The sequence below is a fragment of the Bos mutus genome, chromosome 21 (assembly GCF_027580195.1).
Source record: "Bos mutus isolate GX-2022 chromosome 21, NWIPB_WYAK_1.1, whole genome shotgun sequence".
NCBI classification, from domain to species: Eukaryota; Metazoa; Chordata; class Mammalia; order Artiodactyla; family Bovidae; genus Bos; species Bos mutus.
Window position 1 is genome coordinate 60,315,900 of NC_091637.1, and position 17,182 is coordinate 60,333,081.

The 17,182-nt window shown below is 38.4% G+C and overlaps 1 protein-coding gene across 4 annotated transcripts in view; it reads left to right on the forward strand.

Annotated features, from left to right (window-relative positions):
* Nucleotides 1-591: 591 nt before the first annotated feature.
* Nucleotides 592-17,182, forward strand: part of PAPOLA (poly(A) polymerase alpha) — a 49,206-nt gene continuing 32,615 nt past the window's right edge. For 3 of the 4 annotated variants that reach the window (XM_070357914.1, XM_070357915.1, XM_070357916.1), the window contains exons 1-4: nt 592-814; nt 12,331-12,516; nt 12,919-12,985; nt 15,494-15,575. In XM_070357914.1, the coding sequence (XP_070214015.1) occupies nt 807-814; nt 12,331-12,516; nt 12,919-12,985; nt 15,494-15,575 (343 nt within the window). In that variant the 5' untranslated portion in view covers nt 592-806. The remainder of the gene's footprint in view (nt 815-12,330; nt 12,517-12,918; nt 12,986-15,493; nt 15,576-17,182) is intronic. The other variant, XM_005903670.3, reaches the window with a different exon arrangement.

Here is a 17,182-nt window from a genome sequence, read left to right on the forward strand (position 1 = left end):
TCTGTTGCTGGCTATGCCAAGCACCCCTCGTCCATTACCGCATTCAACAGGCGCCAGTCCCCTGGGAAGCAGGCAGACACTCACTCTTCAGAAAAGTAAGGACAGGCTGAGTGACTTGTTACAATTTAGTGACACCGTGCGGAGCCCCGCGCTCGACTGGCACCCGGGGCAGGTGATGGGCCCGCGCGGGCGCCTCGGGCCCCTCCAAGCGCCTCCACCGACCGGTCCGAGTAGCAGCGCGACCTCGGGCGGCGAGACCTGGGCGACCTCACAATGCACCAGAAGCGACGCCCCTCTCCGGGCCCTGGCGCGCGCAGTCCGGGCCGCATAGGCGACGAGACCGGCCCGGCAAGAGGGGACACCCGCTCCCCTCCGTCGCTCAGAGAAAAAACTCCTCGCCTTTCTCACCCTGTCCCTCACCCGGACTGCAATCGCGGAAAGGGATCCGGGCGGAAGTTTCTAGGGCGCCAGCCGGAAGTCGCTGGGGCGCCAGCGGGCTATTAAACTACCCTTCCCGTGAGGCTTCGCGGCGTCGAGCGGCTGCTGCGCGCATGCGCGCGCCCGGCGTGCGTGGTGACGTCACCGATTCTAGAACGTTGCTGTGGTAGCGCTCGGGCGCCATGTTAGGACTAAGGGGAAGGAGGAGAAGCGCTTAAAGCGGCGGGAGCGGGTGCGGGAGTGGGGTAGGACCCAGGGCTAAGGCAGGCCCCCGCCCCCCTCCCTCCCGCCTCAGTGGATCATGCCCAGGGCGGCAGTGGCGGCGGTTGCGGGGGGGAAGTGACTGGGCGGTGCCGGCGCAGGAGACGATGCCGTTGTAAGTGATTTGTATTCTGTTTTCTCTCGCTTGCCGACTGGGCCTTGGGGGGCGTCGGGGGAGGGGGAGGGGTCGCGGGAGCCGGGTCCTCGCCCCGCGGGGGAGGCCGGCAGGACTGGGGCTCTTCCTGTTTCCTCTCTCCCGCCCGCCGCCTCACTTCCCCCTTGTGCTCCGTTCCCGCTTCCCACCCCCACCTCCTTTCCTGGCTTTGGCGGCTGTCGGGCCGGGGGCCTTCCCCTTCCGGAAAGGGCCGGAGGAACCTCTTTAACTCGACTGCTCGCGCTTGGTCCGATAATAGAAAGGAGGCGAGAGGGAAAAAAAGAAAAAAAAACCCGGTGGCCAGCGGCCCGGGCGGAAGGCCCTGCTCCTTGCGGGGTCTGCACTCGGGGTTCGGGCTTGGCCCCCCCGCCCCCACCCCGGCGCCTGGCGGGCTCATTCCGCTGCTTCTCTTCCCGGCCTACGTCTCCTCACCGTTTCCAAGTTGGCCCACGTCGTGCGCCAGTGTTAACCCACTTCCACGTCCCAGCTTGCATGAACACGAGTTAAAAAACAAACCAACCAACCCAGTTTTGAGCGTCGAGCCCTGCTGTTTGGAACCTCTCTCCCCTCCACCCGGTCCAATACCCTCCAGTCTTCCAGTCCCCGGAAAAGGGGTATTTTCCCGGGCGCCCCCATCGAAAGGCGTTGCGTTACGTATTGCTCTCCCGGTTTTGTTTTGATAGGGTCGCCGGAGTTCTTCCTGCTTCCGTTTCTCTCCATCTGCAGTGATATAACTTTTTGTTTTTCTGATGGTAGACTTTTTCTTATGTAGTTCGTCTTCGGCTTTTAATCCTACTAGGCCTACATCCTTTACTTTCTTTCCCTTGTAGAGTTTTGTTTTTTTTTTTTTTTTTAAGTTCTCTTTTTCTCTTTGAAAGACTGGGATGTAATTTGAGAACTCATTGTTGATAGAAAGATTACAGCCTTTTTTCCCTGCGTATATACACAGCAGTGCAGAGGCCTAAATAGTGAGACTGCATTTCTTCCATTTTTGAAGATTCAAGGGTAAGAAACGAAGGGCTGAGGCGTTCTCTTCGTTGTAGCCCCCAGGCATGTAATCGACCCTTGAAATTTTGCTTCAAGGCAGAAGAGAAATTTTAGGGTTTCTGACACCTACTGTAGCGCCTCAGGTTTTGTTTTTAGTAAAATCAACTTTTCTGCAAATATATGTGATTATAGTTTTACAGTTTTATTTATGTACGTATACGTGTGTGTCTCTCTTTACAGGTGAGGCTCTAACTTTGAAACAGGCATTAAACACACCTGTCGTACTTTACACGATATTTTAGAAAAGAATTTCACGCTCCTTCTCACCCATTCCAGTCATTTTGTTAAGAGGCTCATCGCATATTATTTCTGTAATGAGAATATTTGTTAGTTTTAATTAAATATATAGACCTAGAGTCTTGTAATCTGCAAGGTCCCTGTTAATTGATTTCTTCCTTTTATGGAACGATAAAAAGGGTCACTAGGAGAACCGAGTCTTAGCAGGATTTTTGTGGCATTTTTCAATTCAGCTATTAAAGTCAACCTTAATGTTTGCAATAATGCCATGTGACTCTGTGTTAGCTCACATTTTACTGCTGTTTTTGAAAAAGGACTTCTCTTTCTGATAATCCATCATGTCAGTATTAAACATTGACCAGTAATACGAAATGTGTTCTTAAAGTGGTTTAATGAAATTATTTTAGAAATTGATATTTCTTTTATACCTACTTTTTCCCAACATTGGGGAAGGGAAGTATACATTTCTTTTAAAGACCTAAGTGCTTCAGATTCTTGGGAAGTTAGTTCAAATGTTTAAAATGGGAGACACAGTGAAGGCAGCAGATTCCCACACATGGATATTGCCTTTCTAGTGTGTTTCTTGAAATGTGGACAGATATTCATTAGCTGTCCCTCTTTTATTTTTAACCCTAAGTGTACTATAGCCCTTTTGAAATAAACTGGAAAGGCCAAAGACAGCCAAGTTAAATAGGCTCCCTACCCCCCATTAATTTGCTTTGTTTTTCATGTTTTGGTGTCACTAATTTTATTTCATGTTTTGAATTGTGATTTTCAAACTGTATTGTGTTTGACTTCCAGTTACATGTTCAGTATGGCTGTTAAAATTGTATGGGGGATGGGGTTAAGGTATAGACCATAGATAAGTTGTCAGAATGGATAAAATCAAAACAGATTATTGAAGTTAGGTCATTAGAAAATCATTAGAAAACATTGTGAACAAGTCTCCCATATATTGTCCCAAAGCATACCTAATTGCACATATAATTTTGAAAAGCTGACATGGTTTAAGAGCCATGGTGATGAAGTTTCCAAGATTTTTGATAGTCTTTAGATCCATTAACACAGTATTTCTCATCTTGGTACTATTGATATTTTAGGCTGATAATTCTGTCATGTGTATTGTAGGGTGTCTAACAATATCCCTGACCTCTAGATTTCAGGATTCCCACTCCCCATATTCTGGTAATGACAACCACAAATGTGTCCAAATGTTGCCAGGTGTACCCTGGGGACCAAAATCTTGTTGAGAGCCACTGCATTAATATAAAGTATAATACCGTATGGGAACTATATTCCAATTTCTGCCTTATTCTGTGCTGGTCAGATCTTTATTTATTTTTCAGCTCACTTCTGGCTATCACTGGTAATGAAAAAGACTTCAAGGAGAATAAACATTATCAATGATTTAATATTCATGCCACATTTTTAGGATTTTATTGGAAGAGATATTTAGCAAGAGTTTGCGGGAGACAATAGCTTTTCTTCCAGATACTTGGAGTTGTCACCAAAAAGAGGGGAATTGGAGTAGTTTCCTGTAGCGATAAGAGCTAGAACTGGGACCATTTGGTGGATAGTAATATTGTGTAGCAGTGGTTTTCAGAGTGTGACCTATGGAAGTCTGGACGTTGGGGGTCTTTGATCCTTAGAGAGTACATAAAATCCAAACTGTTCACAGGGTTGAGGTGTTATGTCTTTTTTAGTCTGTTGATATTTGCACCGGTGCTGTAATGATGATTGTGCTTTAGGAAGAATTGAGGCAGAGGTGCCGTATCCTTCTAGTTGTCGTTATGTTATTTCACTGCACCCATGCACACAGACACACAGTTTGAAAAAAAAAAAAGTCCTTGATGAAGCAGTAAAAATTTTAATTTTACTACGACTCTTGGCCCTTGAATTTGTCTTTTAAATATGTTGTGATAAAATGGAAAGTACACATTAAACTGCTAGAAAGAAGGATGGTGGTTTTGTGAAGAGCTCACCTGGTTGATTTGTGAGCTAAGCTAGTGCTTTTCGTATGGAGTTCTGTTTATACCTCAAAGAACAAGTGATGAACCATGATGTTCGTACTTGACAGCTTAGCATTTGATTGAAAAATGGAGTCTGTCTTTAGGGAAAACAACTGACAATGTAGTCAGTGATAAAATTTGAGCTTTCAAGCAAAACTTAGAATTTTGTAATGCTTGTTTCTGCCATTGTGAACTTGTCAGCCTCCAATAATTAAAAATATTTCTGATTTGATGGTGATATTAATGAACACTTTAAAAATACTGTGGTTTTTTAAAAATGTGTCAACATTTGGAAGGCAGGTGTAAGTGCAGGATGGACCAATGGATTTTAATACTCGAATACAAAGGGTTTTTTTGCTGTGGTTTCTGCTTTCATATTGTAACTAGGCTTTAAGAAATTACCACTTGGGGCATTTTGGTGTAGTATTAAAGAAGAATATCCACAGTTATTTGAAAAGACTTAAAATACTCTTTCTTTCCACTTACAGTGGTGTAAATCCATTTTCTTCTTGTGCATCTACGAAAACAATTTATCAAAAAGGATTGCATGGAGAAGCAGATATGAGAATCCAGCTGTTTTTGATTAAACCAGAATTAAAGAGATTTACAAAAATGTAGAATAGTGTTATACTCACTAAATCTTTGGTTTTAGGAAACAGTTATTTTTTAAAAAATCATTTACGTTGGCATATGATAGATCTCTTGTCACTTAAATGAATTGGCATTTAAAATTTCCGTTGCAATCTCTAATGCACTAAACAGCGACAGACGTAATCCACGTAAACTTGAGCTTATTTGAGTCTTCATGAGTTGTAAGAGAGTCCTAAGACCCAAAAGTTTGAGAACTGCGGATGTATAGTAACAGCTGACAGCTGTCCCAGGCTGCTGTTGGCAATGGTGGTGTCAGCGCGGCATCTCTGGTGGGTTTTGAACTGTCTGGAGGAATGGACACACCTGATATAGAGACGTTTTTTGTTGTCAATGAAAAACAGTGTATTAGGTAATCTTTAAGAAGGGTGACGTCTGAGAGTTTTTGATTACCAGATTTTAAGATTTAGAGGTTTTGTAATGAGCTGGTTACTGCTTAATAATGCTGGTTATGGTTTTGAAATGTAATTGTTGTTTAGTCACTCGGTTATGTCGACTCTTTATGACCCCATGGACTGCAGCCTGTCAGGCTCATCTGTCCATGGGATTTCCGAGGCAAGAATAATGGAGTGGGTAGCCATTCCCTTCTCCAGAGGATCTCGCACCAGGAATCAAGCTTGCGTCTCCCGCATTGCAGGTGGATTCTTTACCACTGAGCCATGGGAAAGCCCATGTGGTATTTTACTGTAAACATGTTTTCAATTCATGCTATTTTGATGGAGAAATTGGGAGGGAAAGTATTGGATCTGGGTAAATTTATAAGCCTATTCACTTCCTACTCTCTGACTGCCCTCCACCACCACCCCTTAAGCCTTCTAGCTTGAAAACATCTTTTAAAATGTTTTATCAGAATATTCCATTTCTTGGCAGCTGAACTACTTCAAGTTAACATTACAATTAAATTTCACCTTCAGTTGCATGTAGGCAAGTTTATAAAAGCTAACTTTAGGCAAAATGAGGCCAGTTGGAGTCCCAGCTATTTTTCACTTTTGGTTGGTGGAAGAGACTTGTCTTTTATTTGGTATGTTCATCATCCTGATACTTCAGCTTTTAAATGACTGTACAGTCTCAGTTTCTGACTCATGAAACAGCCCCATTGCAGGAGATATTAGTTCTTGAATGAATGAATGAATGAATGTGGCAGTTGCTCAGTCATGTCTGATTGTGACCCTGTGGTCCATTGAATTCTCCAGGCCAGAATATTGGAGTGGGTAGCTGTTCCCTTCTCCAGGGGATCTTCCCAATCCAGGGATCGAACCTAGGTCTCCCGCATTGCAGGCGGATTCTTAACCAGCTGAGCCACAGGGGAAGCTCCCTAAGTTGTAGATTGGAACCAAATTCGACTCTGGGTTCCATGTTTCATCCTCATCCTAGAACTGTAGCATCTGTGTACGTTTTTGGTGTTTCCTCAACTCAATTGGCATCTGTTGATGTGTCTTAAGTATACTTAAGTTTCAAGATCGGGTTCTCGAAAAATACTTGTTCAGTCTTTGGATTGCAGGTCTGCAGAATTTTATAGCATTTTGATTTGAAAACTTAAGGATTTGAGGAAGAAGAAAATGTAGAAGTTTAAAATAGATAATCTTTATTCCTCTTCTGTTACAGAATTGTCTCTCAAATTTCTATTCCCTCTATATTTCAGAAACCAGATTCTTGTATTTTACAGTCTTTGTAGTTTTTAAGGTTTTACTTAAGAATAGTGTTCCTGTCATTTTGGTTATTAGCATCTAAATTGGGTATCCTGGAGTTACTATGTAATACTATGATATAATACATTGTTGAATATTTTTTTCTGATACACTTTAAAATTTTTTTAGATTCTCTAGTTACATTTCCCTCATTTTCAAATTATGCTTGACAAATACTGATGCAGGAATGCTGTGATTTGGCCATTTTTGTTGTTTTTACTTCTAGCCCCTTTTAGACGGCAAAGGGACAGTTAGAAGTGCCCTTAGGAAAGAGGGGGAAATACCTGGCCTTTGTTACAATTCAGTAATGAGTGCTTTTCTCTGTATAATCAACCGTTTATTTCCAAAGTTTGACCTTGGAATTCATCATAATTTGTTCCCCCTGAGGGTGAACTATTGCTTCATCTGTAGGTGCTCTGATGCTTACTAAATATTGGCTGGATGAGCCACCTGGACTATATATTTTAAGATTGTAGTTAGGTTCTAACTATATTTAGTACTTCTTACACAGGCTGAAGGTGATACAGCCATTTAGAATAATGTGTTAGCAAATACTGTAAGCTTGACTGTTAAGGTACTAGTAAAATTTAAATATATTTTAAACTTTTTGTGAAAGAGTAGATTGTATTATTTCTGCTAAGAATTAATATTTAGTGCACATTCAGATATTTTACAGAGATCGCATATTCTTACTTTGTTCAGTGTCCTTTTATCCTGCTCGAGTGGACACATTATGTTTACGTTAAGGCCTTTAAACAGCAAATTATATAATTTACACCTAAAGATTATATATAAAGATATATATATCATGTTATTGTGATTTATCTGATTATTTTCAAGGAAGGTAAGTTAAGCTTTCAGTTTTAACTTTACTGACTAAAACTAACAAGAATTGAGTGTTTTCTGTTGACTAGTATCTACATTTTGAGGCAGTTGGCCCTGTTAATATGATGGGTCTCCAGTTCCAAATGTCCCATATGAGGAGGCAGGGATCCATCAGTAGCTTGAGCTTTGTTTAAATTGAGATGAAAGCCGTTAAATATTAACCATTTCCGAAAACACCTGGTGATTTGTTGTCCTTTCGGTTAGTGTGTTATCTGCTGAGACTGCTTTTTTCCAGTTCTCCAGTTGTTGAGAGTGCACACCTCCTTATCCTTTTCCTTTGGCATAGCCTTGATTCTTTCTGTACTATTTATTGTAAGCTTTTACTTTGCACCCATCTGTTGTTTAAAGATCTGAATCCCTGACCAAATTTGAGATTGTCACTAAGGATAGAGACTATCTTTGTATTCCTGGTTTTAGTATTGTCTCTCATACATATTTGGGATCCTAATTCAGTAAATTTCAGCCTAGTAATATAGTTTTTTGGAAAAAATAAATGAGGAAAAAGTGCTTTTAGGAAAATTGGATTAATGAAGTTTGATAGATAACCTTGAATGCTTTACCAGTGCTCTAAAGCTGTAAATCATGATTTGTATTTAATTTTCTAATCACAGAGCATTACACTGGTCCTCTTTGACATAAATGTGTTACAGTATTTAAGTTTTTAGTTTGCCATCCAAAGCAGAGAAGAGCTTTAATGACTCCACAGAGGTACAACTTAATAAAAGTGACACAACTAATGGCAGAGGTGAAATCAGAGCAGCGTAACTAGTAGAAGGGAAATCAGGCCTGCTTTCTCTTTATCAGATTGCTTTTGGGTTGAGAGCAGATTTTGTGGACCCAGTTTTGAATGCCTTTACACCAGAAGTCATGTGGTTTTTAAGGAAGCCCTGATTTAGGAGGGTAATGTTTGGTAGGCAGTGTGTATGGCAGACTGGCATAGTCAGGGAATAGAAGAAGTGGGACCAAGATGCCAAGAGTCAGAACAAGTATTGGAATGGAGTTGTTACATAAAATGTTGTTGAAGTTTAAAAACAAGAAAAAAATAAAGGTGGGCATGTGTCATTTGCAAGCTTTGCCTTGATGTAAATTATTTTAAATATTATAAAGAAAATGCCCGTATGTTATAAGAGAGAACTCTGAAAATATTTAGTATTATGCTCTCTTCCTCCCTCCTGACCCCCAAAACAGTAGAATGGGGGAAGGAGTGTTGGGCTGCCCTTTGTAATTTTGTGCATGTGAGCTCACTCACTCAGTCCTATCCAACTCCTTGTGACCCGGTGGACTAGCCCACCTTGGCTCCTCTGTCCTTGGGACTTTCTAAGCAAGAATACTGGAGTGGGTTGCCATTTTCTCCTCCAGGGGATCTTCCTGATCCAGGGATCAAACTCTCATCTTCTTCATTGGCAGGCAGATTCTTTACCACTGAGCCACTGGGAGAGCCCTTTGTAATTTTGAAGGGTAGGGCACAATTTCTGTCTTGCTCTGATCCAGAAAGGATTAAGATTTAAAAAGGCTTTAGTCATATTTTGAAAGCTGGCAAGATGTTTACATTAAAGGTGGATGAAGAGGATGGATCAGGGCAGAGGTATAAAACTAGAAATTAGGGTACTAAAATAGTTCTTAAAGAAGTACAGTGATTTTTGGATTTTTGCAGAGAACTTGCAGGATGACCATCAGTTTTGCTGTAAGAATTCAGGCAGTAGCCTAATGCTAAGTCGCTTCAGTCATGTCCGACTCTGTGTGACCCCATAGACGGCAGCCACCAGGCTCCCCCGTCACTGGGATTCTCCAGGCAAGAACACTGGAGTGGGTTGCCCTTTCCTTCTCCAATGCATGAAGTGAAAAGTGAAAGCGAAGTTGCTCAGTCGTGTCCGACTCTTAGCGACCCCATGGACTGCAGCCTACCAGGCTCCACCATCCATGGGATTTTCCAGGCAAAAGTACTGGAGTGGGGTGCCATTGCCGTCTCCGCAGTAGCCTAAAGGTAGACACAAATATGTTCATGAGATGAAAGTGAACCAGTTATTCAGGAAAAGCACAAGGATTCTTGATATTTAAATGGAAAACCAGAAAGACATTTTAATGGATCACAAATACCCTGGCTCTGTATCTAGTTTTTTTCCTTATTGTTTTATATAATTGTAGAAGTTATTTTTTTTAAATAGTTAAGTGGGAAGAAAACTGCATATTGGTAAAAATGTCTCTAAAAAGTGATGGACCATGGACAGGTGGCTCCTGTGCTCAAGAATTTCAGGAAGAGCTTTTGCATTCTTGGGATTGATAGCTAGCTGTCTGGTGTATGGTTCCAGGAGAAATTCTGTAAAGGAGAACTTTTCAAATTACCCAATATTAGAATGTGTATATTATCTTTGTTAGAAACAAGACAGCAAAAAAGATCCTTAAATTTTGTCCCTCTCCTTAATTTCTAATGTTAAAATTAAATGGAAAAATTTGACTTCTTCTATTCAATCATAGCTAATGTTTCTACATTTCAGACGTTCAGAGAATCTGGCATCCTAAAATTCCTAGTCTAGCTACTTAGGCTAAGCTTAAGCTATTTTTATTGGAGGCATAGGTGTCTTGTACCTTTCAGAACATGTATTTATTTCTTTCCTTTCATTTGGTTGTGATTTATTTTTATTTCTTTCATGCATGTTCTTGAGTTAGTACATATTCTATATATAACTTGTATTAAGTATGTACACATATAGAGATAGGTGATATATATGTTCTTTGTTGCATTAGATGAGTCAAATAAATGTGGTTTATCTTCTATGATGTGACTACATTTTGAATAAACATTTACAGCTGGGGTATGATTTGTTTCCCCATCAGAATGTTAATAAGGAAACTAATGTAGACGTCAACATTTTTCCCCCCAATTAAAGTAAGCAAACTTGGTGTGAATTTAGAAGTCTGAGCTTACTTGGTGTGAATTTAAAAATCTGAGCCTATATCCAGTATTTTTGGCAATATAATTGAAATAGACAGTGGACTTTCCTAGCATTGTTTTTTGTGTGACAATGAAGAACCTGAATATTGAGAAAGAAAAAAATGAGTCTGCCAAGAAAGCTTAATGCCACAGAGAATGGGCACCCATATTTTGGTGATATTCAAACTCAACTGGTAATGAATTTAGCCCCTTGAGAAAAGAAGAGTGCAGATGAACTATTACTTGCTCAAAAAAAAAAAAAAAAAAATCAGTAGAGGTTTAAGTTAGGAAAATATGAATTCAGTTTATACTTGACTTGAAAGCTCTCATTACTTGCTTGAACCAAATCTGGCTAGAATGAACTTTATATTTGTTTTCTTTTCTGGCTTTACTTACATTAAAATCATTTATAAAATATTTATAATCCTGGGGTGGTCATGAAGGGCTGTAGTTTACTTGGAGAAACTCATATGAAGCAATGAACAATGCACGAGAATTTAATTATGCTAAGATATGTGGTAAGTGTATTTTTTTACACTTAGTATGTAATTTATCTGGAATCTATTAGAGCATGGTGGGAAGAAATGGTTGGGCAGTTTTGAGGGCTACCTTTTTTATGTCAGTTTTATGGAACCTGAGGATAGCTATTTGTTGATTGACAAAAATATGTATTAACCAAGATACTATAAATGTATTTCCACTTAGGTTAACTTCTATATTTTAATCATAATATGAGATATTTAGTCTTTTAACAGTGCTTGGTGCTCACGTGGAGCCCCAGCTCTGAATTGACATCATAGTCTTGTGTAGCAGTGGAGTTTATATTAAAGTTACTAGGAGGAAGTGATCTGACATAAATTAATTGCTATAAGAGATAAATCTGATTCATATTTATTCAGCAAATGTTACTGTAAGATCTGAATTAGAATTGAGACAATGCATAACTTGTAAATGCTGTACAGCCTATTGACTAATTAATAAACACTGTGGGTTTCCTGGCATTCTTAGGTATTATGTTGATATCAGAAGACAGTATAAGACAGGGTCCCACCTAGTATAAACCAGAACCCAGGACAGTAGTGAATAAATGCATAATGGGACTTAGCCGCATAGGATTCCTGCACCTTATTGCTCTAGTAGGCTATTGCACTTAAATTTAAATATATATATGTACATATATATATATTTAGAACTTGGAAAGAAATAGAGATGTCTGTGTATATAAAATAAGTTATTTCTTAAAGAACAGAATTTAGGGTAAATACCTGATTCAAATGTTAGCTTTTTCTCCTTACCTGGTTTTGTACATTATTTGACCAGGCAGTTTTTAGTTAATAATTGTGCTACTTTAGAATCCCTGTCCATTGACTTATAAAGGGAGGGGAACAAAAACAAGAATTGCTTTCACACAGAAAAATTGAGTCAGGTTAATTTCCTAAACCATTTAGAACATACTGGACCTTTTCACTAGTTATGTTAAAACCCTGTTGGTTTGTAAAAATCTAGAATTTCTCTTAAAACAGAAAAACATTTGACTAATCATTGTTAAAGTGTAAATCTAGTTTAGTGTGACTATAGTTCTCCCCCTCCAAGTAACTTTTCTGTTATTTGCCTCATTATCTATGAGTTTTATTCATTGCTAGTCAGATGTTAAGTTCCACTTGGTGAATCTCTTGTGTTGGTAAAACTTTTTGTATTTATCTCATCTCTTTAGAAATAACAATTTAACAGATTTGGCTTCTTTTCACGAAGTGAAATTTCTCAGAAGTTCACTGTATCCTTGATTGCAGTTTCTCTAGCAATGTATTTGATCGGATATTCATAATTTATTTAGATGTTTAGATAGTAGCAAAGTTAAAATCCTTGAAGTGGGAGGAGAACTAAAGTTTTCTTCTTGGTCATTTAGTTTTTGCATTACTTTTTGTTTTAAAACATGTTTTTGGAGTGAATCAACTCTGTAGAAATGCATTTTTTCTAGTTATGCTGATTTGTTTCAAATTGTGGAAATTTTTTGGCAGTAATTTTATCCAGTTCTGTTTGCAGTCCAGTTACAACACAGGGATCACAGCAAACACAGCCGCCACAGAAGCACTATGGCATTACTTCTCCCATCAGCTTAGCAGCCCCCAAGGAGACTGACTGCCTGCTCACACAGAAGCTGGTGGAGACTCTGAAGCCCTTCGGGGTTTTTGAAGAGGAAGAGGAACTGCAGCGCAGGTCAGTGTGTGTATGTTTATGTTTTCTTTTAAGGGACAATTTTTTATTGACATAGTAGGTTAATTTGAGGAATTCTTTACTGAGAGAATTTTTCGCCCCAGTATATATCTGTTTCAAACAAGAATGATACCTCAAAAAAACTTTCCATCTATATAAAGGTCTGTTTCCTTTATTATGATTTGCAGTAATTTTGGTTAGTATAGTACTAAAGCATTGTCAGAAAGAGGAATGCCTTGCTTAGCCGAAAGATTGTCTTGTCCAGTGTAACAGTGCCTACAGGTAGCTACATGTAAACTTTCTTTCTGATAACTTAAAAACTGGTCAAAATTTAGGAAGCCACATATTAAAAGTGATCTGGAATAACAAACAACTTGATACTTGACTGATATCCTCTATCAACAGGATTTTAATTTTGGGAAAATTAAATAACCTGGTAAAAGAGTGGATACGAGAAATCAGTGAAAGCAAGGTAAGGTGACTTAATTGTATGGGAAGAAATTTATCAGCTGAACATGGCAGTTATCTTATCTATTCTTACTGAGTGAATTTAGAGTCTTGAATGTTTAGAATCTTTTGTTTTAGACTGTTGACAGTAGAATTTATAGTTGGTGTCTAGCTATTTTGAAAACAGGAAAAACTGGATTAAATTCAGTGATTTCATAAATACATTTTGGTTGAACACTTCAAAGCTGAAATTCTGTGATTACTTACACATGTCAGAAATATTATTTCCCCCAAAAGGTGCTTTAAAAAAATGTATTAAATATGTATATTAAATATTCAAGACTCTTGTTACCTTTTAAGGAATTCTGCAACAGTAAGCATTTTTAGGCCTTCAGTTACTAAACTCAAACTGAATATTTAGTTTATTTAGTTTTTTATAATAACATTCCTTGAGTTTCTAATATTTCATAATAAATAATACAACTGTTGAATCAATGACTAGACTTCTGGTAAAGGAAATGTATATATATTTCAAGAACTTGACTAAAACTTTAGCAGCTGGATTATTCAAAATTGAGGATTCTGTGTGTACTATTTGTCATTGATAGAGTTTTGGTAAAAATGTATTTTGAAAAGAACTTCCTTTTGAGCTAAAGCAAAGGATGTGCAGGTTTAAGTATTTTTACTCATTTATTGAACTTTGTGATTCGTCATTGTGTAGAAAACACAGCTTTGCTTTAATGGGTTTTTATTAGACCTTTAAGTTGAAAACCGTAGACAAGGCCAAAACTTAAGATTTATTTAATGTGAAACAAGAGTTCCAACTCATTGATAGTTTTGTTTCAGTAATTTGAGTACCTTGTTAGTTTCATTAACTGATAATTCTTGATATAATTCTTCTTCCTCATTTTCCTGAGGGTAAGAAAAATTATTTGGATTAATGAAATTAATTTCATGGGCTTGCCTGGTGGCTCTGCTGGTGAAGAATCCGCCTGCAATGTGGGAGACCTGGGTTCAGTCCCTGGCTTGAGAAGATTCTCTGGAGAAGGGAAAGACTACCTACTCCAGTATTCTGGCCTGGAAAATTCCATGGACTGTATATAGTCTGTGAGGTCACAAAGAGTTGGACGTGACTGAGTGACTTTCACTTGGTGAAATAATGCTCATTCCTAGTCACACTTGTGTCCTTTTCTCTGTAGGCTGTCAGTAGTAAATTGGTTAGAGAATGGGACTTGAGAGGTTAGGCTTTACAGGTTTGATCTTTCATGTCTCTTTTCCTAGGGGCCATTTCTTTTGTTGGTTTTAAGACTTGATGCAGAATTTCTTCATATTGACACTGTTGATACAGTTGAACCACATAGTTCTCTCTTTGGATCTTAGTTCCCAACCCAGGATTGAACCTGTGCCCTTGCAGAGTCTATACCACTGGATGACCAGGGAATTCCTTATATAGTTCTTTTCTGGGGATTATGCTGGAAGATGTTAAAAGTAGCACTCTTCCAACTGAATGCACTGCTTCTGTCCGGTCTCCCCAAATTGTGACAACCAAAAATATCTCCAGTTAAATCAGTAGAGAATTTTTAATGTATTACTTACAATTAATTTATAAATATTTTGGGGAAAATTTATATAAAATTTGAATTTTCACTTAGTTTGATTTATTTGCCATCCTGTATTCTGACACTTAAAAAAAAAGGTTTTCAATTGTTTTTCTGTGATGTTGTATTAATTAAGGAACAAGAGAGTCCCTGAGCCTGTTACAGTTTGTGTTTAGGATTTTTGGAGTATGAAGTAACAATTTGGTTACTTTGCTTTTGAAAGGGTGGTGGGGAAGAGTTGTCTTTTTTATGTTCTGCTACTGAATAAGACTTCACTTGAGCGACTGAACTGAACTGAGGAATTAGAAAGTAAAGAGAAACAATGACCTAGCACACATGAAGATTTTGTGTGTGTGTATGTTGAGACATTATCTTTATCCCCAAGGGCAGTTAAGTATTCTCCATAGTGTGGTAGTGCCAGGGTCAGGAAAATGAAAATCAGTAAGTTTCGTTTTTCTCAGAATCATCCCACTAAACTATTAAATCATCCTACTGAACTATTAAGAGTAGCATTATTGACTTTAAAGTCACTCTTGATACAGTAAAATTTTATAGTCTAATGTACTGTTGTATTCTCACATTCATGATTTAATGCACACCTTGTCATGATTAAAATATGTGATTCTAACATTGCTTCTGTGGAATCACATGATCTCCTCGACCACCATCTTCTATAAAGAAGTTACATAAGTTATAATTCAGTTTCCAAAAATGTGGCAAAATATTAGCACTGATTAAAAGTTGAAAATTGCTTAAATTTCAAGTTAGGTTGATCTGTGAAGGCCTGGTATTTTATAGAGCTTATAGTTCATTTACCTTGTGTATAAATTTGCATGGAAAGTGTTTTTTTTTTTTGTCTAATGTACAGTGTTACTTGAAATAGTTACCTTTGTGCTCCACTGGCAAAATAACTAATTTTTTGTTTGCTTCAACAGAATCTTCCACAATCTGTAATTGAAAATGTTGGTGGGAAAATTTTTACATTTGGATCTTATAGATTAGGAGTACATACAAAAGGTAAATACTGTTTTAATTATCTTGAGAAAGAATACTTTTAAAATTAAAAAAAAAATTGTAACAGCACATCCATCTCAGTTACTTATGGTGTATTATACAACTTAGGTTTGTATGGAAGTACTTCAGGAAGCCTAAATTTGATAAGAAGAATGATATAAAGTGATGCCTTCTATACCTGTACTCTTCAATGTAGTATTGAGTAAAATAAATTTCTGTTTCTTAGTAGAATTAGCCATATTTTCATTGTTGAATAACCACATGTGGTTAGTGGCTATCATATTAGAAAGTGCACATAAAGTACAGGTTTTGCCACTGGGGAGTGATTTGGGGCAGTGCTGCTCTGTATATCATTTGATGTACCTGAAGAATATCAGTTTGGAAATCAGAACAAAAATGAATTAAAGTTTTGGGGGGGGAAATCCATGTCTTTCCTTGTCCTTTTTATTACAAAGTCATGGAATATACTTAAGGAAAAAACCAAAAAAATTATCTTCAGTCAGTATCAATCACTAATAATATTTTCTTAGTCACATTTGTAGGTTTTCCCCCCTGTTGGGGAGAATATTATTGAGGTCTTTTTTTTTTTTTTTTTAAACTGAGCGTAGTTAGTAAGCTTTTGGTCTTAATGATCTTATTTATTCTTCAATATTCTTATGTAACAGATAGGAGTCTGAGACTTAAAGAGACAATACAACTTGAACAATTGCTTCCAGCCATCTCCTGGCAGAGCTAGGATTCTAACTCTGGCAGTCTGAGGCTGTAGTTTTCAACCATTAGCCACTACCCTCTGTTAAAACTATCTGGCAGGGGACAGTCCCTGGTGGTCCAGTGTCTAAGACTTGGCTTTCCAGTGCAGGGGATGCCGGAGCTAAGATCTCACCTGCATCCTGGCCAAAAAGACCAAAGCATAAAATAGAAACAGTATGGTAACAAATTCAGTAAAGACTTTTGGAAAAAGTTATCTGCCAGTCTAGTATTCTCTGTATTGTGGCATTATTCCTTCTCCCCATCTCCTGCTACTCTGTGCTGGAAGCAGTGCATTTGCTTTGGATGTGTCCTGTGAATTTTACGTTCTTTTCTCCCTTCATGAATACGCCAGATGTCCTGCCTTCAGAGTTAGTGCCTCAGGTATTGAGTCTTTTAGGAAAATGACCATGTTGACCTGATTTCATATTGATCTCCTCTGTTTATGACCCCAGTTACTGGTTTTGATCATCTTTTTTTGTGCTTCCTTAAGTACTCAATGCTGGCCTTCTATCAAGTCCTAAATTAATAGCAACCATCTTACCATGGTCTGCCTTTTTGTATTCTTGCCGATGGTGCTTCTTGCAGTGTATAGGTCCCGTTTAGGTGCAGGTAGGAGCCTGGAAGCAGCAGTCATAATGTACAGACAGGAACTGTATGCTTTTTGTTTCCCTGATGAACATGGCTGTGACTAGTGACAACAAGATATTGGATGTATTCTTGACTAATTCCTTCTCTTACCATAAAAGTTCCCATCTGAGTCAGGTTTCTTTGACTCCCAGTTGACCTGGGCCACTGCAAATAGAAGTTGCTTTAGGAAAAAATATATCCCATCAATTAAGGTCATGTTTTTATTATACTGA